Here is a 22273-nt window from a genome sequence, read left to right as displayed (position 1 = left end):
AGCAATTTTGAGTAATAAAATCTTTCAAGTTAATTTTAACCTACTCCTAATAGTCGTATTATTTTGAAACTACAAGTATATATATTACAGGTGACAATACAATAATAAATGTACCAAGTACAGTTGGCAGAAATTTATTATTAATCTGATATGTGCAGTTTTGGTAGTATTTACCGAGTTTACATTACAGAATCTTAAGGGAGTAAAGAGTAAAAAGATAAAAGGAAATACACTTAGAATTCAGTTAGAACTGTAAAGTAAAATTCCACTTAGTGTCGGAATCCGGCCGGGTGGCTACAGCGGGGACATTTGTCGCTAAACAAATTGTGTGCTATGTTATGCGGGGCACGGACTAAGGCGATCTCCGCCGCCGCAAGAAAGGGTGTAAGCGTGAATTTTTGCAATTTCAGTTTTTGGAATAAAAGAAAGTTGTGTTTAGGGTAGATATTAAATCTTAAAATGCTAAAAATTATTAGATATTATTAAATTTCGTTACCATATAAAAAAAGAAAATGTTATGGGTATACATTTAAATTTCAATCCACAACTTAGGCAAGAACAAATATTATATACCTACACACAAATAAATGAACACACTAAGTACTAATTTTAATGTAATAGGTATTAATACTTATCTATTTTCGAAGTAGGTTGTTTAAATAAGTAAATATAATATTACAAGAGAATCCCACATGTCACAAACATTTGTAACTCAAAAAATTCTAAAACACAAAAACGTAAAATAGCGAGTTCTATAGCTTTCCTTCAGACGGTAGGGTTGGATGAAAAACGAGGCACCAGAAATTAAGTCTCTGCGTGAAAAATGGTTTTCTTGGACACTGCTGATGCCGAGGGCGCGGGGCTATTACCGGCCGTTGTTTAAGGTTTAAACTTAAAGCTCATATGGGTCGCATCAAGGGGGTTTTCTCGCGTACTGAAAAATGATATAAAATGCACTGTAGGTACAGTCAGTAACAAATATTCGGGAACAAAGTACAAAGTGTCTTTAGTGTATATTTTGGGGAGTTTTATGTAACCAATGCTGGTCGATTAAAAAAGTGTTTGAATTTCGAGTAAAGTACTAAAGTTAAGATATTAAGAGTACCTAAAGTATGCCACTAATTTATTAAGTATATAAATGAATTTGCTATAAATATAATTTAATGGAAAAATTGGCGCGATGTAACACTGCGTAACATTCACCATTACAAACGATAAGTAGCGTCCTGAAATTTATTAATCCCATCAAACCATAAAGTTTTTTATTCACATGGGTAATATACTAGTAATAACGTATATGTATAGGTAGTTCGTTTACCGGGGCGATAAGACTGGCTAGTATTATGATTATTATATAGCGGCCGTCAATTGGCTACTTTCCTACTAGTCAAATCAGCTTCTTTTTACGGTTCCGTACCCAAAGGGTAAAAACGGGACCCTATTACTAAGACTCCGCTGTCCGTCCGTCTGTCACCAGGCTGTATCTCACGAACCGTGATAGCTAGACAGTTGAAATTTTCATGATGTATTTCTGTTGCCGCTATAACAACAAATACTAAAAACAGAATAAAATAAAGATTTAAGTGGGGCTCCCATACAACAAACGTGATTTTTGACCGAAGTTAAGCAACGTCGGGCGGGGTCAGTACTTGGATGGGTGACCGTTTTTTTGCTTGTTTTGCTCTATTTTTTGTTGATGGTGCGGAACCCTCCGTGCGCGAGTCCGACTCGCACTTGGCCGGTTTTTTTAGAACTGTCAAAACGATTTGCCAGTATGGAATTTATATGAAAACGTGTGTAGTGACGTTACGGTCAACTCGCCTACTTTTTATATTTCTATCCGATTTATTAAATAGAAATTGTGTTTAAAAATAACTGCTTTCTATGTTTTTGTAATAATTATCTGGTGCTTTATTTCGTGCACGGTGTGAAATAATGTATTTTAAGTAGAGGAAAGTACCCAATTGGGAGATAAATCGTCGTTGATTATCATTTGCATTTCCATTGAAGCACGATAGGGTGTCATTATTATTCTGCGACTAAAATCTGTAATTGAAAAAAGTGCATTATAAAATTCGTATCAGAAATTTGCTGTCTGAATTAACGTTGTGTGCAGTTTTTTTAAGTTCGAATGAGACTCAGTTCTCCAAGAGGCCAAATGGATATTAAAAACACAAATTGATCTCAATTTGTTATCATTCGCGCGTATAAATATTTAACCTTACCTATAAATATTCTTGCGAGAGAAATGCACTACAAGTATTAAAATAAAAATATGAATAATGGATTTTTTTAAATTATGTTGCTTACAATGAAAATATCAAACCCACAGCTGTGTCATAGATGGGATAAATGCAAGGTATGGTCCGTCCTGGACACTTTATGAATGGATGTATCCATCATGCAGTGTAATGTGCATGGCATGCATTGCACTTTTGCAGTTCGCTGTTTTTCTGTTCTATTAGGCCTTTACGGCCATTCAAAAATTGCCATAGCGGACGGTATTTCACGTCCACACGGCGGGGTATTGGTAAAGTTTTCAACTAGCAATAATCGCACCTCGGATAAACCTCATTGGTTACGATATTGCCTCTGCGCAAAGTTAGCAATACAATCAAACTCCGGCCAACCCATGAAACTACGTCGAACAAACGATAGCGTGTTCTATCTCGACGGCAGCGCCATCTGTTGTCGGATGGCAGAACTATGCGTTCGGAGCAGCTGATTCTGCGAAGAAAATTGCGACAGCTATTATAAATTTAAATAAAAAAGAGAAACGAATGCAAATAGCTTTTCCTCGACTCTGATTGGCTGAATGTTCGAATTTCACCGAATGAGAACGTCAAAATTCAAATTGTAACGCGATCACGCTCCGAGACCGTTACTGCACATTTCAAAAATAGAACACGCCGGCCATTTTAAGTGGATGGACGGTAGCTGCGCATGAGCGGCTTATTAATCAGTGTGTTTATTTTATCGCGCATATAAGTATGCGGGTGGACACGCATTCTTGAGAAAATGGTCATAAAACTTAAATATGCGACCTCGATGTGCCAGGGACTGCTAAGCCAAAAGGCTTGGATTGGAAGTGATGAAAATATATAATATAAGTAGCCATGGTCATTGCCATACCTATCTAAGTCAGTAAGTTTAAATTAGGTTAAAAAAAATGTTCTACGTATTTTGTAGGTATGTACATTGTCTTCTGTACAGCGCAGCGGTGTAATTTTCAGTCACGACGATATAAAAATAAAATATTCATAAAATTATTAACATCTCAAACTTGCCTCATAATAAAATGTAAAAGTCATATCACCTCATAAAACTGTTACGAATAAAAATTCATAATAGCCGGCGGCAGATTTGCCCGCCACAGTTTGTCAAAAGCCCTTGTTTTAAGAGTTATCCTGGCCCTCCAACTTACGCCGATCCATTTTAGCATCAATACAAAACGAAGTCCTTGGGAAAATATACTTTTACAAACCTATCATTTAGGCAACCACTGATATTCTTAAAGTCATTGTACCACATTTTATTTAAGACTTAAAATACAACTTACAAAATCGTCAGATACGATATTGCGAAAGTTATTATTTGAATCGAGCAAGGGACAAATTCTTACACGGTGGTAATTGATCCAAGGATATCATTATGAAGGCCACCTTAAGTAGCTCTACTAAGGTCTAATTTTGAACGTATAAATACATACGATAAGAGCTTGGTGAAGTTAATAGTTCGGGGCCAGTTTATAGCGGTTCAGGATACACCATCATTTGTTACGTCAGATCGCGTTGATATGGCGTCAGAAGATCTGATGGCCCGAGATTTGTTTAATACAAACTATGAATATAATTTTCAAGGGTTTTTATTTCTTCTGCATGGTTTCATGTTAAGTAAAAATTATAGCACAAAATACTTGGTTGTAGTGGATAGCTTATGACGTAAGTGATAAATATAAGTAGCTAACTTATACCTAATGAACAATTACGTAAATTACCTTACCATCAAATTACTAACGAAACATCATTGATTTTAACATAAGTACCTACTTATTTAGGTAACGTATGTTAAATGTTCTTATTTAAGATTTAAGAATAAATATGTATGTTTTATATAACTTCAAAAAATCTAAGTACCTACCTAACCAAAAATTTGGTTGATACTTTAAAAACATATTTGGATAGGGCAACTTACTACAAAACTTACAATAGGAACACCCTCAATTCATTAATATTAACCCCAGCCTCGCCAACCCCAACATAAATAATAAATATACATTAGAAAAAACCACAGATCTAAAATATTCATCCGAAAGATTCTTCAAACATTCACACCTCAGTCACTTAACACCATAGAGATATTTTTCTTTTTTCTCGAATATGATTTACATATTTTCTTCTTACATTTATTTGTCGCTGAAGATTATAAGTATGGAAATTGGACGATATGCCTCCTGAGGGAGCTGAGGTTTCGTGTTTCTTTTTCTTTCCTTTGGAACATTTTTTGTTTATTCAAATACGGAATATGTTTTTAAATGTTTTTCTTAATTAAAAGTACAACGTTGATTGCTACATTTTTATAAAACAATACATTTTGGACTCGCCGTAAAAAATTGGTTCTTGTTCGTTTATATAATATTTCCATTATTTTAGGGTTTTGATACTTTTTATTTATAAAATCGCCTCTGTGCCCACACATACAAGTCCTCGATGAGTAACAATAATAAAACTCTATACTGCCATTTCCTTTCGTTATAATCGCTCCTCGCCAATCACTTCCCGTCTCAAATAGTCCAATTTGGTCCAAAGTCAGACCAAAACGGACATCATTTTTCCATCTAAAAAGGCTCCAACATTGCCCAACAGTCCAACAGGAAGCGGTAGTCGATTCGAGTCCTGACCGGAATATGTTATTTGATTGAAGTCTGTATGTCGTCATATATCACTGCCATAGTTGGCGAGGAATAGTAATCTTACATAAAGATATAGATGAGATAGCTTTTGCTCAATGATCTTTGTTTAAAACAAAAGAAGCACGTGGAAATATGCGAGAAGAGATCGGCAAGACGTGCCCGTTAATTTGAGTCACTGTAATGAGACTGGACTTGTGAATTGAGTGACTGTTAGATACGTAGGTAAATTTTTTTCGCAGCTATTTATCACATTCGATATTTAATAAAGTTCCATTTAGGTACATTATCTACACGTACTAGGAAAATTCCATTCCTAATCCTTATTTACTTAAAAACTGATGGCTGCTATTTAACTGATCACCAGATTTAGTAAAATTTAATACCAAAAATATATATTTTACCACCCTAAAATAATAAATGATCACCAAAATTGTAACTCCATTTTAATGTGAAATGATTACCAATTTTATTACATTTTACTATCCTTTTAAAGGAAATGACACCAAACTAATCATTATTAACCCAAAAATAGTAAATGATTCCCAAATTTCAAACCCCATTTTAATGTGAAATGATAACCAAATTTTTAAATCTTGCTATCATATTAAAGAAAATGACACCAAAATAATCATTGTAAACCCAAAAATAGTAAACGACCACCAAAATTAGAACTCTATTTTAATGTAAAATTATAACCAAATTTTTAAATCTTGCTATCCTATTAAAGCAAATGACTCCAAAATAATCATTGTAAACCCAGAAATAATAAATGACCACCAAAATTTCTGTATGAGTCGCAGTTCAAACCTAACCTAACCCACTTTTATAGTACCATTTCTTTTCTGTCAGGGTCGCAGTTCAAACGTAACCTAACCCACTTTTCTAGTACCATTTCTTTTCTGTAAGGGTCGCAGTTCAAACCTAACCTAACCCACTTTTCTAGTAGCATTCCTTTTCTGCAAGGGTCGCAGTTCAAACCTAACCTAACACACTTTTCTAGTAGCATTTCTTTTCTGTAAGGGTCGCAGTTCAAACCTAACCTAACCCACTTTTCTAGTAGCATTTATTTTCTGTATGGGTCGCAGTTCAAACCTAACCTAACCCACCATTCTAGTACCATTTCTTTTCTGTAAGGGTCGCAGTTCAAACCTAACCTAATCCACTTTTCTAGTAACATTTCGTTTCCGTAAGGGTCGCAGTTCAAACCTAGCCTAACCCATTTTTTTAGAGCATTTCTTTTCTGTAAGGGTCGCAGTTCAAACCTAACCTAACCCACTTTTCTAGTAGCATTTATTTTCTGTATGGGTCGCAGTTCAAACCTAACCTAACCCACAATTCTAGTACCATTTCTTTTCTGTAAGGGTCGCAGTTCAAACCTAACCTAACCCACTTTTCTAGTAGCATTTCGTTGCCGTAAGGGTCGCAGTTCAAACCTAGCCTAACCCACTTTTTTAGAGCATTTCTTTTCTGTAAGGGTCGCAGTTGAAACCTAGTAATTTTGGCATCATTTTACTTTATTTGGTAATATGTTTACATTTTTTGGTAATCACAGTGGTTTATTTAGGTGAAAATATCGCATTAATTTGGTCTTCAAGATTTGGTGATCATTAATGATTTTTGGTAATCATTCAATATATTTGGTATTTGAATACAATTTAAAGTGCAGTCGTAATTAAAACGGTGGTACTTTTGTAATTTTAGGCCTTATTTTTTTTGTGTTCAGTAATTTTTTTTGGTAAGCATGATTTTTTTATTTAGGGTACCAAAGTATTTTTTGGTGGTCGTTATATTTGTAGCCAAAAGGCTTCATAAGAAATCAAGCTTCAGAACATAACACACATTTACTTCGTGTTTAGTTAAGAAAAAAAAATAGTACCTACTTACAAAAAGATTTGAAAATTGAGTACAAATTTTCCTCGATGTTCTTGTGAATGGACCATAAGGTCACTGAACCATCTTTGTCATGCCATGCCACTTAAATCACTGCCACTGTTTATAGCTGTGCCATAATATTTAAAACGTAGCACCCGTCATCCACCAACGGAGTGCCTTCCAGAGTAATATTCAATTATTTAATTTTACTTACACTTACATAGCAGTCGCAGTTATTGCAAGACCGTTTAAAAACACACAAAACACCAAAAAATCAAACATTCAAGACACATAAAAATCCCCATTACAAGTATTACAACCCCATCCGGCAGCAACAAAAGTTACAACTCTTAAGGGGCCCGGCTCACTTTAAAACGCCCCCACAGATAATAAAAACGCTTGTCTATGATTCGAGTGCCATAGACAATGAGTACCAGCCATAAAACAACAGCCAGTATAATCCGAACCAAGTCCCGCAAGTTTTCCAGGAGGCTTTACTAGACCAGTGACATTTTTAGGGTTACAATTTTGTTGGTGGAAAGAAAGACAATACTGGCGAAAGCAAATGACGCGAGGAGAGCAATTTTAAATTGTCATTACAGGGGTAACGGCGTTTTTATATTTTGTAAGGAAGGTGCTTCGCTTAACATACATTTTGGGGGTGCATGTACAGCCGGATGGTTTTTAGAAACTATGTAATTAACTTTGAACTTATTAATCTTAATTGTTTACCATTTCTCTTATTGTTTATCATTCCAGTATTCCAGGTGGCTTCTTGCCAGTTCTTTAAATTGTGTTATATTTTATGGGTATTACTATTGTCAGGGCTTACTTGTTAACATAGAGACTTGTTGTTAAGAGATAAGATCGTAAGAGATTTTCGCCAGTATAAGCGCCAATTTTGAAAAAATATAGACTCGAAAGGTTGATCATTAATAATAAAATTACTTCCGCTTCTTTTTTGAAACAATATGCTTGGTCAGTCAATGTGATGAGATAAAATTGTACATTTTTAAAGCTACTATAATCGGCTGCATTGGTGTAAAAATCATGAAAGTTAAAAAATAATGAATTTAAATAAGTCGCATATAAAAAAAAATAAGGACAAATGATGCTTTAAATAAACATTTGAAACATCCTGTAAACGACGTCGCGGAATATCCCGGCCAATAAAAAGCATAAAGTAAGCAATCCTTTTTCCGCTTTAGGGCGACTACACAATACACATCCCTCGGGCCTCGCGAATTATTACACCTGTTTACTCTGGTATGGCGCATCAACATTGCTAGACAATTGGTTTTTTTTTTAAACATTGGCATAGAGAAATATAGTAAGACAAGATTGCTCACTCCATACATCAGTTCAGACTATTAATTTCAGTGTCTACATCTAGCATCGAGTAGCGGAACTATCAGTACTGCTACTTGACAATAGATGTAGCACCGACCGCTAATAGTCTTTTTGGTACTAAAACTGATGTATGGAGTGAGCACTCTATGTATTTTTTTCTCTATGACATTGGTGACAAATGGTGCACCTGATACGCGGCCAACTGATATTACAAGTTTATGCCATACATAATCGTTACCGGCATGACACACACTTGCGCCTTGGCCACCTTCAGACAAACTAATAATCTCATTCTTGTAATATGTAAATGAAATTATAAAAAACTTAGTTTACTTAAACTTTAAACAAAAGGATAGTTTTCTAATACAGGTGCCAGGTGCTAGATCACATCATGCATTATATTCTGAAATTTTACACGACTGCAAAAAGGAGTGTAGGTATTATGTGTGCCTTCTTAAATTAAGAATGATATTGTGCATTTTTTCGTTTATAGAATAAAATAAAATAAAATAGGGCGCGAACAACGAACACATCCCACGGGTGTTCGCAAATTACCCATCGTTATTTATGTCGATTGTTCGACACGCTGCACTTGCAATGGAAAATATAATTGTATTAGAAAATCGATATTGCGTTTAATTTAATACCGGTGTCTTTTTTTATTTTTTTATTATGAGCCCATATTATTGTCCCACTGCTGTGCAAAGGCCTCCCTCTTATTCTTCCACGTATCCCTATCCTCGGAAGTCTCCCACCAGTCTCCGTCAAAGAAGTCAAGCTCGTCCCGCCATCTCCGGTGTCTAAATAGTTTTTATTTTTTTTACAAAAATGTATTTAGTTTCGAAATTACTATTTTAAAGAAATCTGGTACAGGAAATATGCGTTTTCCTTTAAACACGCAACTAAATAAAAATGTTCCCCCACGGCATCAACCAAGAAAAATGTCTTCGTGTACCGGCAATTTTTCAAAATAAACACTTGATGCCACTATTAAGCGCTTAGCATATTTTTTCTTTCGTCCCAACAATTTAAACTAATGGTCCTACACTTTACCGAACAAAAATGTTACAGGTACAGTCAACGTTCAACTGCTTTTACGTCGTTCTTGTTTGCTATCGGCTCCCCTCGGATGACAGGCCGGACTTATTAACTTGCGATTTGACAGGGTGCCTGTTAAATCCTTTTTATGGTCTTTTTTAAATGGAGTGTATACCTACTAAGAGCGTATTTTTAAGATATTTAGCGTTTAGTTCGCTGACTTTCGCTGTGACCAAAAAAGTACATAGTACATAATTTCACTGATGTCTAAAGAAGTTTGCAAAGCTAGTCATGCAGAGTAATATTTTCTAATAATTCCCAAAAAACGTACCTAATTATATAAATATTTTTGATGTCAGTAATCTGACTATGTACGACTTACTTAAAACATAACTTACTTGTTCGGAAAATGCTTAAACAAATAAGTAAGTAGCACAGTAAGTTTTACCCGTATAATTCTGAGACGTCAAAGGGATGCGGTGTGCGGTTCAAGGAGCCAATTTGCATATAAATTGTGTCTTGTCGAACTTCGTCTGGAATACCTATTTAGACTTTGATGGAGTCGTATACTGTACGTATCACGGCCCTGGTTCAACTTCTTGGAACAACTTGGATGTTGTGCCGTGACTACATGATACCTATCCTATCCTACCTAGACCTAACCTACTGTAAATATGAAATAAATAAGATCTATGGTATATAAATCGAAATCAGTTCCGTACTCACCTACCCTGACAGCTCTGACCTGGTTTGCTATGGCCAACACCAAAATGGATAAAATTATCAAAGTAGTCTATGAATGAATCCACTAATAACTACCTAAGTCTGAAACTGCGCCCTAATATTTCGACTACAAGGCATGAAATTATCCATGTAAATAAGTACATCACATTTTCTTGTTTGCACTAATACCTATTTCTATCTGTAATAATAATATCACGACATAAGCCACCGTTCCATATGCGGACCTATATAATGATAACTAATGGACTTTTTTAAGAATCTCGGAAGTAATCTCCAAATCTTGTAGTTTAATATGACACCCCACGAGTCACGGTCGCCCGATTATCTGACTTAACCCTGTCGATATCTGTTCCGCCCTCAATGAAGAGGGTGCATTACAATTACAAGTTGAGATCACTATTCCATATGTTATCAATACTATATTTCTCATTTATTTTGAGATTGCTGATTGCTACCAAAATAGGCACTCCCATAAATCATACTTCTTTAAAAGAACGCTTTCCTGTTACGTTTCCTTCCTAGGTAAGTATGTGCCTTTTTAAGTTTTATGCATTATCAGCAAAAATATGCACACCTACAACCTATTAAGTAGTAATATTGATAACAATAAACGTAAATTTGTGTTAAACATACAAAACCTTTTGCACATGAAATAAATAAAAGCTTGTAAAAAAGATCCGAGATCCGAATGATACAATAAAATTTAATTCTTATTTTTAATTTGCACACCCCAATAAAGTAGAAAGGAACAAAATGCCCAGAAAACAATAAAAACTATAAAAATGATTACACGGTCAATATAAGAAGGCACTCAAATAAAGTCTTGGCGTAGCTACGAATTAGTTTAATTGTGACGGTCACGCGCTGGTTGCGACTAACGGACCACGAACTTCTTTCTCTGGAAGGGTTGTTGGCGGGGTGGCATTTAAAGTAAATAGCGAAGAATTAGTACGAGCCACTTAAATGTCCCTTACCTACAGACACAATACCTACTGCTAATACTCCCAACCAAATGAAATACAGTGTTTTATTGATTGTGTTGTGGTCGTTGTGGACATTATGGCCTTATTTTATTTAATAAGATCTTAGCCATACATCTAAAGATGTGTAAGGTATGTAAATACATAGAATAATAATCGTTATTTACCAAAAGATGCAATGTTTTGCGTACAATCTGTAAATACATAGATAGGTAATAAACGATTTTACATAAGATGCAATGTTTTTTTTTTTGCACAAAATTTAGATAGGTAGCCGAGCATTTAAAATCAGTTAACAAATATAATTTTTATTTTATATGTTAATGAACAAACATAAAGATTATAGTTATGGATCGAAATTGAAAACAAAATTTTATAACTAATTTTAATCAAAAAGATAAGTAAAAATGTTACTATACCAGTTTTCTTGTGGATAGTATCTGAAACAAGTTATTTATGCATTAATAATCATCATAAAATATAATATACAATCAACCATATCAATGAAACATAAATAAAAAAAATTAATACCAAATCTTCGCGCGTTCTTTGCGTTCTTTTCTTCGCGTCCTAAGTTTTGGAGTCAAGGTAGCTAGCGCCATCTGTTCGGAAGTAGCGGAACTATCACACACTACGCTTGGCGCTAGTACTGCTTATCAACACCCGATGGCGCTAGTAACAGTCTAACTTTTAAAATATACGAGAGTTGTAAAGATAAAGAAAGGCTATTTTAAGTGAATAAAATCTTGCCAAACAATGAAATTAAGCATTTATATATAGGCAGAGGTACAGTGGCCAATTAATTAAACATTTAAGGTCATAATGAAAGGCTCATTTTCAATACCTACCTATGTTGGTTTTTATGTTTGTTAAAAATGAATTTTTACCTTATTTTTTTGTTTCAATAGAATGGCAATAGTTTTAAATGTGTAATAAATCCCTACTTAATATTATAAATGCAACAGTAATTATGCCCATCTCTGTTCGTTACATCCTGCACGCTTAAATCGCTGAACCGATTTAGACGATATCTGGTATGGAAATAGTTTTAACCCTTAATTTGGCAAAAAACACGGAAGATCGTGGGTTCAAAGCTCCCCGGCCCGGAAAAAAATACAAAAAGATTGTCCAAAATTTTGTCCAGTATTTTGGACAGCGCCAAATTAAGGGGAGTAGGTACGGGAGAAAGTCATAGTTTTCATCACATTACTCAGCGGGCCGCGTTGGTATAAAATGGCATTAAATGATATCTTTACTCTTTATGAGGTGACCCGTTTACATGATGCCATAACGCGTGTACACTGGGATATATATATCGGGCGCGGAGTAAGACATCGTGCATTCGACCGTATTTCCATACAGACGAACATTGCGCGCATTCCGACTTGCGAGCGTCGCCTTTTATGAGATTAACAAAGAGGAAGCGTCCTTTTATAGTGAATAATGACATTTTAGGATTTTTAATTCATCTTGTATTATTTTATTTTAAGTGTTTTGTTTTGTTGCAAAATATTTGTTTTTCGATCAAAGTGAAAACATCTAAACCACTACCACGTCAGCAGCTGAGTAATACAACGATGATCTGTCCCTATACCTAATTATAAGTTTAGCTCAAACTGTCTAGATTCACTAGTGTATCCGTATTTTAAATACATATTTATTTCATACAAATTCTTTGGTTGCAATTTAGTTAGGAGATATAACATAGTAACAATAGTAGCTGATTACGTAATGGTTACGTATCTAGTTATTTCACAAGTTTAAAGTTCTATATGTATACGCCACTTGAGATCACCATCGGTATTCGCCAAGATTTGATTTATATTTGACAATAATGCGATGCACTGGCTAACATCTATTAATATTTTCAACTGCAGTACAAGCAAATTTCACCCTATATATATTTGTAGGGTTCATTTTTCTTTGATAAGTCCCGTTTAAATGAAGTACGGGGAAAACTGGAATTAAGACTACTATTCGTAAAAGGGTCATTCTCTCATTTCGTGCAAATCGGTGAGATTCTCTCGATTTGTAATTTTTCTTTTAAATGGTAAACTTTTGAGTTTCGTCAATTTGTGGATTCATTTATTAACATTTTTCTGCTAAAGGCACCTTTGTAACGTTATTACTTTTCATTTAATAAGGCTACTGGTAATGAACTACGCGCTGGTAATGAATTCGGCCGAGATGGTAATTTTATCAGTGGACGGTAATGAAACAAACTTATGAAATCGAACATAAAAAAACTGTATTTCAAGAAAATTAACACCAATTAAAATCAACAATATTAAAAACATGTGTCTTAAGCACTGCGGAGATGATCAAACCGACTTGACATACACTTGGAGTTGACAATCTCAACTTATAATGTTCAAGCTAGATGGTACATTTACCATTTACTTATCATCATTATAAGTCGAGATTGTTAACCCCAAGTGTTTGTTAAGTCGGTTTGATCATCTGCGCACCATATCACATAAAACATAGTTTTCAAATTTTCAAAAATTAGCATAGACAAATATATTTAAATCATTCGCGTTTTGTACCTATGTAATTTTTTTTTATCGTTTTAACCCTATAGTGTGGGGTGTCGTTGGATAGGTCTTTAAAAATAAATAGGAGTTTGCAAACAACATTTTTTGATAAAGTGAATCATTTCGGAAATAATAATTTAGAAAGAATAAAAAACGGTTATTCCTTCTAACTTTTGAAAAATCGATCAAAAAAATATGAAAAAAATCATAAAAATAGTGCTTAATAAACTCATTCAAACAAAATTAAAGCAAACTTGATAAGTTAAGCCGTTTATGAGTTATCGCAAATAGTCTTCCCTTCTTATTTTATTTAAAAGCCTGGCAACCGTTATTTGTGACCGGATTTTCGCAAGAAACCCTATAACCACATAATAGTGACCGGAAAAAGATAGGCAACCTAGTTGATTTATATTGTACAAGTTGTATACTTTCCATTGGAACTTATTTCGTTTGTCAGACAGATCGGTGAAATTTGAAGAAAAAAATTTTTTTTTCAAAAAATAATTAAAAATAGTCTTGACCATATTTCTTTAAGCAACCCTATTTATTTATGTTCAGGAACATATTTTCTTTCATAATATGTAAGTTTCATCCGTCAGACATATCGGTGAAGCTCGACCATCTTAGACTACAAAGGCTCCCCGGTTGGGCTCCCCTATTATCATATACAGTTTTAAATGTTATAACAACGTAATATTTATAATAACTAAGCCTCTTTCCATTAAATGCATTGCCTCGAATATATTATCATTACCTTCTTAAGTCATTCATTACCTTCCCCAGTAAAATTGGAAGGAAAAGAAGTGAATGAAACCGATATGAATGAAGTTTTGGAAGTTTTTGTCGCCTACATCAGTTGGCATCGGACCTTAATTTTGTAGAATAAACCATCTGAAAGGCGACACTAAAACACTTCATTACGTATAATTATAATAATGTACACTTGCTACTTACTGTATAAATCATGCGATGGCGATGAAGACTAACGAGAACCACACTCCTTCCCGACCCGAGAGATCGTATATATTTTCGCTAACAGCGGCACACGGGCGTCCGCTACGAGATCACGCGGCCAACTGACTGACGAACAATGTGTTGCATCGACGGTAGGCGCTATATACCCTCGCTATATAGCAAAATATAGCTAATCTATTTCTCGCGTCGGTAATGAAGAAATTACTTGAACCATACACTTATAAGGCTGTATAGTTTTTATTATTTATTTCTAGCTTCTAATATTATACGATTTAAAACATAACTAAATAAGTCATTTATTGAACAAACAACGAATTTTCTATTTGTAGTATCTTAAGGTTAAAATGTAGGTCAAAGTTATATCTTCACGCGTTACATGTAGAGATGAATGAAAAAATTGGGTGTTAATTGTACATATAAAGAAAATACATACCTTTTTAGAATTGTTAATTGGAGAGACATATACTTTAGGCCCTATGTTACAACCTTGCATTAACAGATATTTGAAAACGCCACCACATTTTTGGTAAATTTCCGAAAACACCGATTTGCACGAAATGCGAGAACGACCCAAAACTGACATAAAAATACAAGGTATTTAATATCTGTAAGGAAGATAGCGCCCGGGAGCGAAGAATGGTAAACCTGCATGTTCTGAAAATTGGCTTAGGCACTACTTTTTACGATAATGAATGCCACTGCCGCCTGAAATCCTAACCCAGATGGATACCTCTCCCTGTTAGGATTTTATCGGCTATAAGTTTGTAGCTTTCTAATAGAGCCCGAAGGCTAATCCTATTGTCTATTGTTAACTAAAACCACTCGTGCCACGTGCCACAACCACCTGCATAAAAAATCGGTACTTCGGTTACGCTACAGAACCAGTCTAAAATGTGTCATCGAGATGCGTAACAAAGGCGCGTTATCAGAGAGCGCACCTACACCGGTTTTTTGAGCGTTTGACTAGCCCGCGCTCAGGTGCCAAATAGAATAATTAGGACCCTTTTTTGCAGGTAAGTAGCACGGGCGGTTTTACTGAACAATAGACAATAGGATAAGCCTTCGGGCTCTACTAGAAAGCTACAAACTATACCTAGCGATGTTTTTCTACAGTGACAATTTACCTACTTAGTACATCGAAAATTTCAACCACGTAGAAAATGAACACAATTATTTGTGATCCACCATAGAACGTTTTCACAGTAGGTAAGTGTTACAATAATATTACTTTTTAAATCAATGTAATGCATAAATGTGAAAAGGTTATACAGTGGGTCAGATCAGAAATCAAGTTGTTCGATAGTACCTACCTACCCAACTAATATCAGAAAATCACGGGAATGATTAGTTTACAAACAGAGTTAGTATTACAAAGTATAGCACGGTCCCATGTGGTCATAGTTCAGGCGGGGGCGTGGGAACAGACACAAGTATAATAAGCATGCGCCGGCGCCGTAATTCACGCTCGACGCACCGCGCCATCATACGTTTATCGCTATAGATCCGCTCTGTAACTCTGTAAACCCCTCTACCCCCGCCCCCCCCACTTTCTGCGCGAACAAGAAACCTATTGAACATTTTAAATAGGTAGGTATCTTTAAATTTGGTGATTATGATTGACCAAAAACCTAGCAAACACTAAATATACCTAGCGGAAATTGTTATTCCTTGAAAACGTTTGGTTTCTCATTGTTGTCTTGGCCGTAAGTTTTCAGAAATAAAATGAAAGAGCAAACTGTACTACTAGGGTTTGCAATCCGAATCCGAAATGTATGAAATTATCCGAATCTGGATCCGGATCCGGGGATCTTCCCGTACATTTCAGATCCGTTATGCAAACCTTATGTACTATACGCATCATATATGTATCATGACAAGCCGAGAGGCCTATTCAAATAGATATTTGTGGTTGAATAAATGTCACAGTTGACAGTTGATAGATCATATCCGTAACATAACGAGATATTACTATCTGAACAGGCCTCAATGACTCTATGTAAATTGAATACGCGTGGTAGGAGAGGGACAGTTTCAAGTAGAGTTAGAGTTCCCTTCAGCCATATTAATACGAGTATGTAATGCAATCTAAAACAGAGAATGGCAGAGAATCAAAGCAAACTAATTAATCGTCTAACCGGTCTAACGTACTAACCAATCGCAACGGAAACTATTATACCGTAAGAGTGCCGAATTTTATTAAAATAAACTTAAAACAATGTTCAGTTTATTATAACATAATAGGTATTTAAACATCTTTTATCAACATTTTTATATAATATAACTAATTCATTCACTAATCGGTGACATGACAAAGTAAACTATTTCGGCTTATCAAAGTAAACATCCTCAGACGAGCTCCCGATATTATGCAAATTGCTAAAATCACATTATTATTCATACTGTTTTTGCAAAGGGCACGCCACTGAGCCCTAATCTTGCACCCAGCTATTTACAAAATTATCCAATAACTTATTTAGAATATTGTATTTAAAATAAGCCCTACGTCCCAGTTATAAGGTCGTGAATCTAAGTCATTTTCATATTCGAAGTAAAACTTTACCGTGGTGTTTCAGTAATGCGCGCTATCCGCTCATAGATGGCGCTGGAGGCGATGCAAATTTTCGATAATGTAATTTCCTTATGAAAAACTGGGGTTCCGCGTAGATTTGATTGGAAAAACATCTGTAAGTTATTATTCTGTAATAAGATTAAGGTGTCTAATGTTTGTTTGATACGGGTTTTGCTTTTTTTGAATTATTGGGGAAGGAAATTAATTTTGACACTCGAGTGATTTTATTTTCGAAGATACTCTCAGAAAGAGGATTTAAGTATGTTTTAATGTTTTCGTGACAACGTAAGAACAATATATATTTAAGGTAAGAGATTCAGAGATTGCCACAGGAGCTTCCTCGCTCAACGTATCAGCTTAACAACCCACCATTTAGGTATATTAGGTATTTGTTGAAATGAATAAATCCAGTTTAACCCCCATTTAAGGTAAAACATATATAATTTATGAATTATCTGTATTGCCAAATTACTATAATAGGTAGAAGTTTTATACTGCAGTGGTTATACCGATAGTGTGATAATAAAACTTTGTCAATAGAAAAAGACAAGAAAAGGATCGATCGGAAAGTTAGGGTCGGTTGCACCAAACTGTTTGTCACCGTTAAAAAGTGCGCTAAATTTTATTCTATGGAAAGTTTTAAAGTAAACCGCAGCGGCGCGCCGGGTGACGTTGATCAGTCTGTCAAGTGCGGATGGTGCAACCAGCTGGCACTTATTCATGTTACTCTTGACGATTCCAATAAATGGCTTGTCATTTTATTACTCCCGGACACACGAGTTGCACCCTAACTAAACCAGACATAGGTAAATACTGGCGTCAATAAAACTGACCGAGCTACTGAATAAATGATTGTAATTCTTAAACTACCCCGGCAGTAAGACGCACGTGGCGAGCACTAGTTGTAGCGGGGTTCAAAAGGTTTTGATACTTGACTGAAACAAATTAGCGATGGGCGGCGTAGACAAAGAAATCAGCATAAGCATGCTTTTGTACTGATTATGCCTTAGTTTTACGTAACTTCCTTATTTTCTAAACCTATCGATAAAGTATAATACTTAGGGATGTAGGTATATTAACTTTATTTTATATTTCCTTTATTAATTTTTCTTCTTATGTTAGATTTGTTACAATATGTAAATAAAATTAAAATATAAAAACACTTACAAAATAATATAAAACATATATAAACACATTATAAAAATCCTAACCTAGGATGCCGCCAGCAGCGGGGGAGGGCGCCCTTATTTATATATTATTATTTTTGTTTTGTTTTACTTCGTACCTAATTAAAATTGTAGGACTTGAAGTCGTACGTCCTTTTTAAAAAGAAAAACACTACTTACACATATCTCTAAGAGATAAGCGATTGGCTCGTATCCATCTACCTAATACTACCTATACTCTCTATCTGTGTCCTTGTTGCACTTGGCCGTCTATAATTAGGTACACATCTGCAGTACAAATTGTATTCTCAACACTTGAGTTTTGACATGATCTCATTAACCATGTACCCATAGCTAGACAGACCACCGAGGAGTAGGTATATACATACTTAACTTTTTTTACAAATTAATATGAAAAGTACTAAGACGCTTTGGTCCCCGCAGCCGAAATATAGAGCTGTCCGTAATGACCGAACACTTTGCATAATTCGGCGATCGGCTGACCCCCGGCCGAATCGGCCTCGATATCTATATAAATGCTAACTCGAGCGGATCCGATGGGATATTCGTAACATTTGTTGAACATTGTTTAGCGTAAACAATGTGGGTTTGTTCAGTATGATATTATTTTTAAAGGAACATTATATAAGATTAACTCAAAAGGTAAACAATCAACTTGACACTATTTCAATTAAATTTGTTATTATAATGGGTTATACATCCATCACCAATAACGACTTTATTTGTAATCGGAGAACTAACAATTTAGTGATTTTTTTTTCCAATATTATTTAAGTTTTTACAGTATTTTTTTTTAATTAATGTGGTAATGCAGAAAATTATAAAATAGATTCCAAAATAATTAATCTGAAGTTCTGGTTTTCCCTCAAATTTGTTGTCTCTGTACCTAATGCATTATTTCTTACCTCTTATGGATAGCATTTTTTTTAGACTAGGCCAAAGGGGAAAGTTACATTTTAGAATTAGTTAAAATAAGTTCTTCGTTTTGGTAAAATAAGTGTTTTTCATACATTTTACTTGTTCGCGTTGATTATTTGGTAATTAACTAGAATAAGACGTCGTCGACCCAAAGACGAGTTTATCTCGACGATTATTAACATTAAAATTATTCATTAGAATGCTTACGCGGGAATTGGTAAAAACGATCCTTGGCCTTAGGGTTGCTAACTGCTTGGTGCATGGTATGAATCGCAATAATTGTTTTAGTTAATGGACCGTCGGTTGAAAACTAAAACTTGCTAAGAGAAACACCTACTTAAAATAAAACTAATTATCTAATTTAGGTGATTTGTTAGCCGTTCGTCTGGCTCGCATTTGGTCCAGGTCGCTGTTTGTCCATTTCGCGTTTGGTCCAATACGCAATTTGTCCTAAAATCCGGACCAAAAGTGAATTGACTTAGTAGCAGTTGGTCCCAATCGGAGTTCGCCATATACGCGTTTTGACACACTCGCTGCTCGCCCCAAATGCGGTTCGTCCTATACGCAAATAACCCTTTTTCGTCTTTCTTTGACTAATTGGACGTTATATAACGTAATATTAATGACATCGTCAAACAGACAACAATGTGTTTTAGCTACATTCCAGTTCTAAAATATCTACTAATACAATCTATCGACCAAAAGTACACGACTGACCGTATCGCTATATATGACACATACTTGATCAATAAAGTGTATAAGTACATACTGTAGTACTCGACTGTACTTAAATAAGTATGAGAGTAAATTAATATATATTAATACTTAAATAAATATATATATATATATATTTACGTATGTATGTATATATATATATATATATATATATATATGTATATATATATATATATATATATGTATATATATATATATATATATATATATATATATATGTATTGATTTACACAACTTGGCGTACAGATCGATAAAGATTTGAATTGAGACATAGGATACTTGAAAACCTGGATTGTAGGTATATTATCTGATTTTAACATCTCAAACCGTGCAATAACTCACCTGCCTACTCGTATCTAGACGAGTAGGCAGGGGAGAGTGGTTACCATTCGTATATTTTCTTATTGTAGGCCTTGTAAAACAAAGGCTAATACAATATTTAAACGTCCAATTAGTCAAAGAAAGACGAAAAAGGGTTATTTGCGTATAGGACGAACCGCATTTGGGGCGAGCAGCGAGTGTGTCAAAACGCGTATATGGCGAACTCCGATTGGGACCAACTGCTACTAAGTCAATTCGCTTTTGGTGCGGATTTTAGGACAAAATGCGTATTGGACCAAACGCGAACTGGACAAACAGCGATCTGGACCAAATGCGAGCCAGACGAACGGCTAACATCTCATAACTCCCATAAGAGTCGTAACTATGAGGGAACCTACTTGACCACCACATTCCACTAAATAAATAACAACCTGTTGTTCCGACAAGTCGAAAAGGAAAACTGACATATTTTCTTGTGAGTTTTGAGCGAAATATTAACTATTACCTAAATTAAATTACTATTTATTTATTTACTCCAAAAGTATTTTTTTATATTTTATCCACTATTTTATCAGGCTAAATACTTAGGTACGAAAGAAGAACGAGACCTCCGCGAAGGAGCTTGGCGGTGATCATATTTAAACTAATTCAATATTATTGTTGCGGTCGAAATACCATCAGTGTTTTGAATGTGCGTCGATACTGACGATACCTACCTAACTAAAGTTGCATAGATCTATCAGAACACTCGAATATGAAGGTATGAAGATCCATATTTATACTCCAAAGACCATTGTCCCACCCTTAATGTTTTAACCCACAGAAAAATTGCTTTTACCTGCCTGTCGCTCCTCGGTACAAGTGTCAACCCTAACGCAATGACGCCCAGCAGGGAGCTGTCAGTCAAACGTCAGTGCCATACATTAAGCTGGCCTGTTCTTGCGCATCGGGCTTATTAGCAAGCGCAGGTCTCCCCTATTCAGAAACCGGTTAGCCGCGGCTGTCAGCTCACCCCTAGCGTAACTTTACCCCTACATTCATAATAACTATACGTAATCTAAGTCCTGGGTTTAAATGGACCGAGGACTGCAGCTGTGGATCGTTTTGCGAATATCATTGTGCAATTCGTGGTTGGGTTTTTCTATCTTTACCTGTTTAGTGGATATTTTCTTAGGTTTACTTTAGTACTTGATAATTAATAAATAATAGAGTTGCTAGGTGGAAAGCTGTGCCACCTAAATGACTTAACTTCAATCGAGCGTTAAAATACGGAACCTTCCATTTTTTATTAAGTATACATTGATTGACATTGATCATTTGTAGAAACAACATTACATAGTTAGTTATAAGTAAAAAAACTTTGATTTAAACTAAAATATAATTCCCTTTTGGTTTAAGTTAAGTTACTAACTATCAAATCACCCAATAATATTTTTGTTTTTTTTTTTTCGAATGTGCATGGTTGTTATATGAAAGCCGTCGATAGGTACCATGCATTTAGTTTACTCGTACATGCAACTTTAGGCATGAAGCAAGTTTAGGGGGTAAAAACAAAAGAGATCAAGCCCCATATAATAAATAAATACCCTACTATCCCTTTTATTGTAGCCGATTTCCACAATTTAAACACACGTAAAAAGCCGAAGAAAATTTACGAAACTTGACCTTTATGATAATACAAAACAATAAAATCCAATAGCCTAGTAGCGAAACCCACTAAGTGCCGTTTTCCGACTTTGGAGGGCACGTTTATCGGTTGAGGCCATTTTATGAGACATAACTGAGTATCTGATGCATTTTTAGTTGGTTCGATCTTGGGTTAAGACAATGGTTAGGGGTTGGTGTGAGTGACAAGATGTTGGTTCATTGTGTTTAAGTTCGTATTCGCTTAACGCACAAGTCCGTATTGAATTGGAAAGCGAATGAAACTACAAATAAATTATTACTGATACATAAAACTTGGCGAAATACATTACACAAATTAGCAGTTATTTTGAAATAGTACGGGTTACTTAGCTTAAAATATGGCAAGAAGCATGAAACTTTGCATGCTTGTACCATAAACAGTCCCAAATAAAATGGTTTTCCTCTTCCTAACTTCGCTATTGTGTCTCGTTTTACAACTTTTTTAATATTTA

At 35.0% G+C, this 22273-nt stretch overlaps 1 protein-coding gene and 1 non-coding gene across 4 annotated transcripts in view; both read right to left on the bottom strand.

The window, feature by feature from the left end:
* The window catches only part of LOC134663144 (protein trachealess), a 188463-nt gene that overhangs the window by 84249 nt on the left and 81941 nt on the right, over positions 1–22273 (bottom strand). For all 3 annotated transcript variants that reach the window (XM_063519490.1, XM_063519498.1, XM_063519506.1), the window contains exon 4: positions 11316–11336. In XM_063519490.1, coding sequence (XP_063375560.1) covers positions 11316–11336 — 21 coding nt within the window. The remainder of the gene's footprint in view (positions 1–11315; positions 11337–22273) is intronic.
* Positions 2466–2604, bottom strand: LOC134655034 (U4 spliceosomal RNA). The gene has a single exon (XR_010097408.1). It is a non-coding gene; the product is annotated as a U4 spliceosomal RNA (small nuclear RNA).

The sequence above is a fragment of the Cydia amplana genome, chromosome 1 (genome assembly GCF_948474715.1).
Source record: "Cydia amplana chromosome 1, ilCydAmpl1.1, whole genome shotgun sequence".
Classification (NCBI taxonomy): domain Eukaryota; kingdom Metazoa; phylum Arthropoda; class Insecta; order Lepidoptera; family Tortricidae; genus Cydia; species Cydia amplana.
The sequence above is the reverse complement of the archived record's forward strand: the minus strand, read 5'-3'. Positions and strand labels throughout refer to the sequence as shown.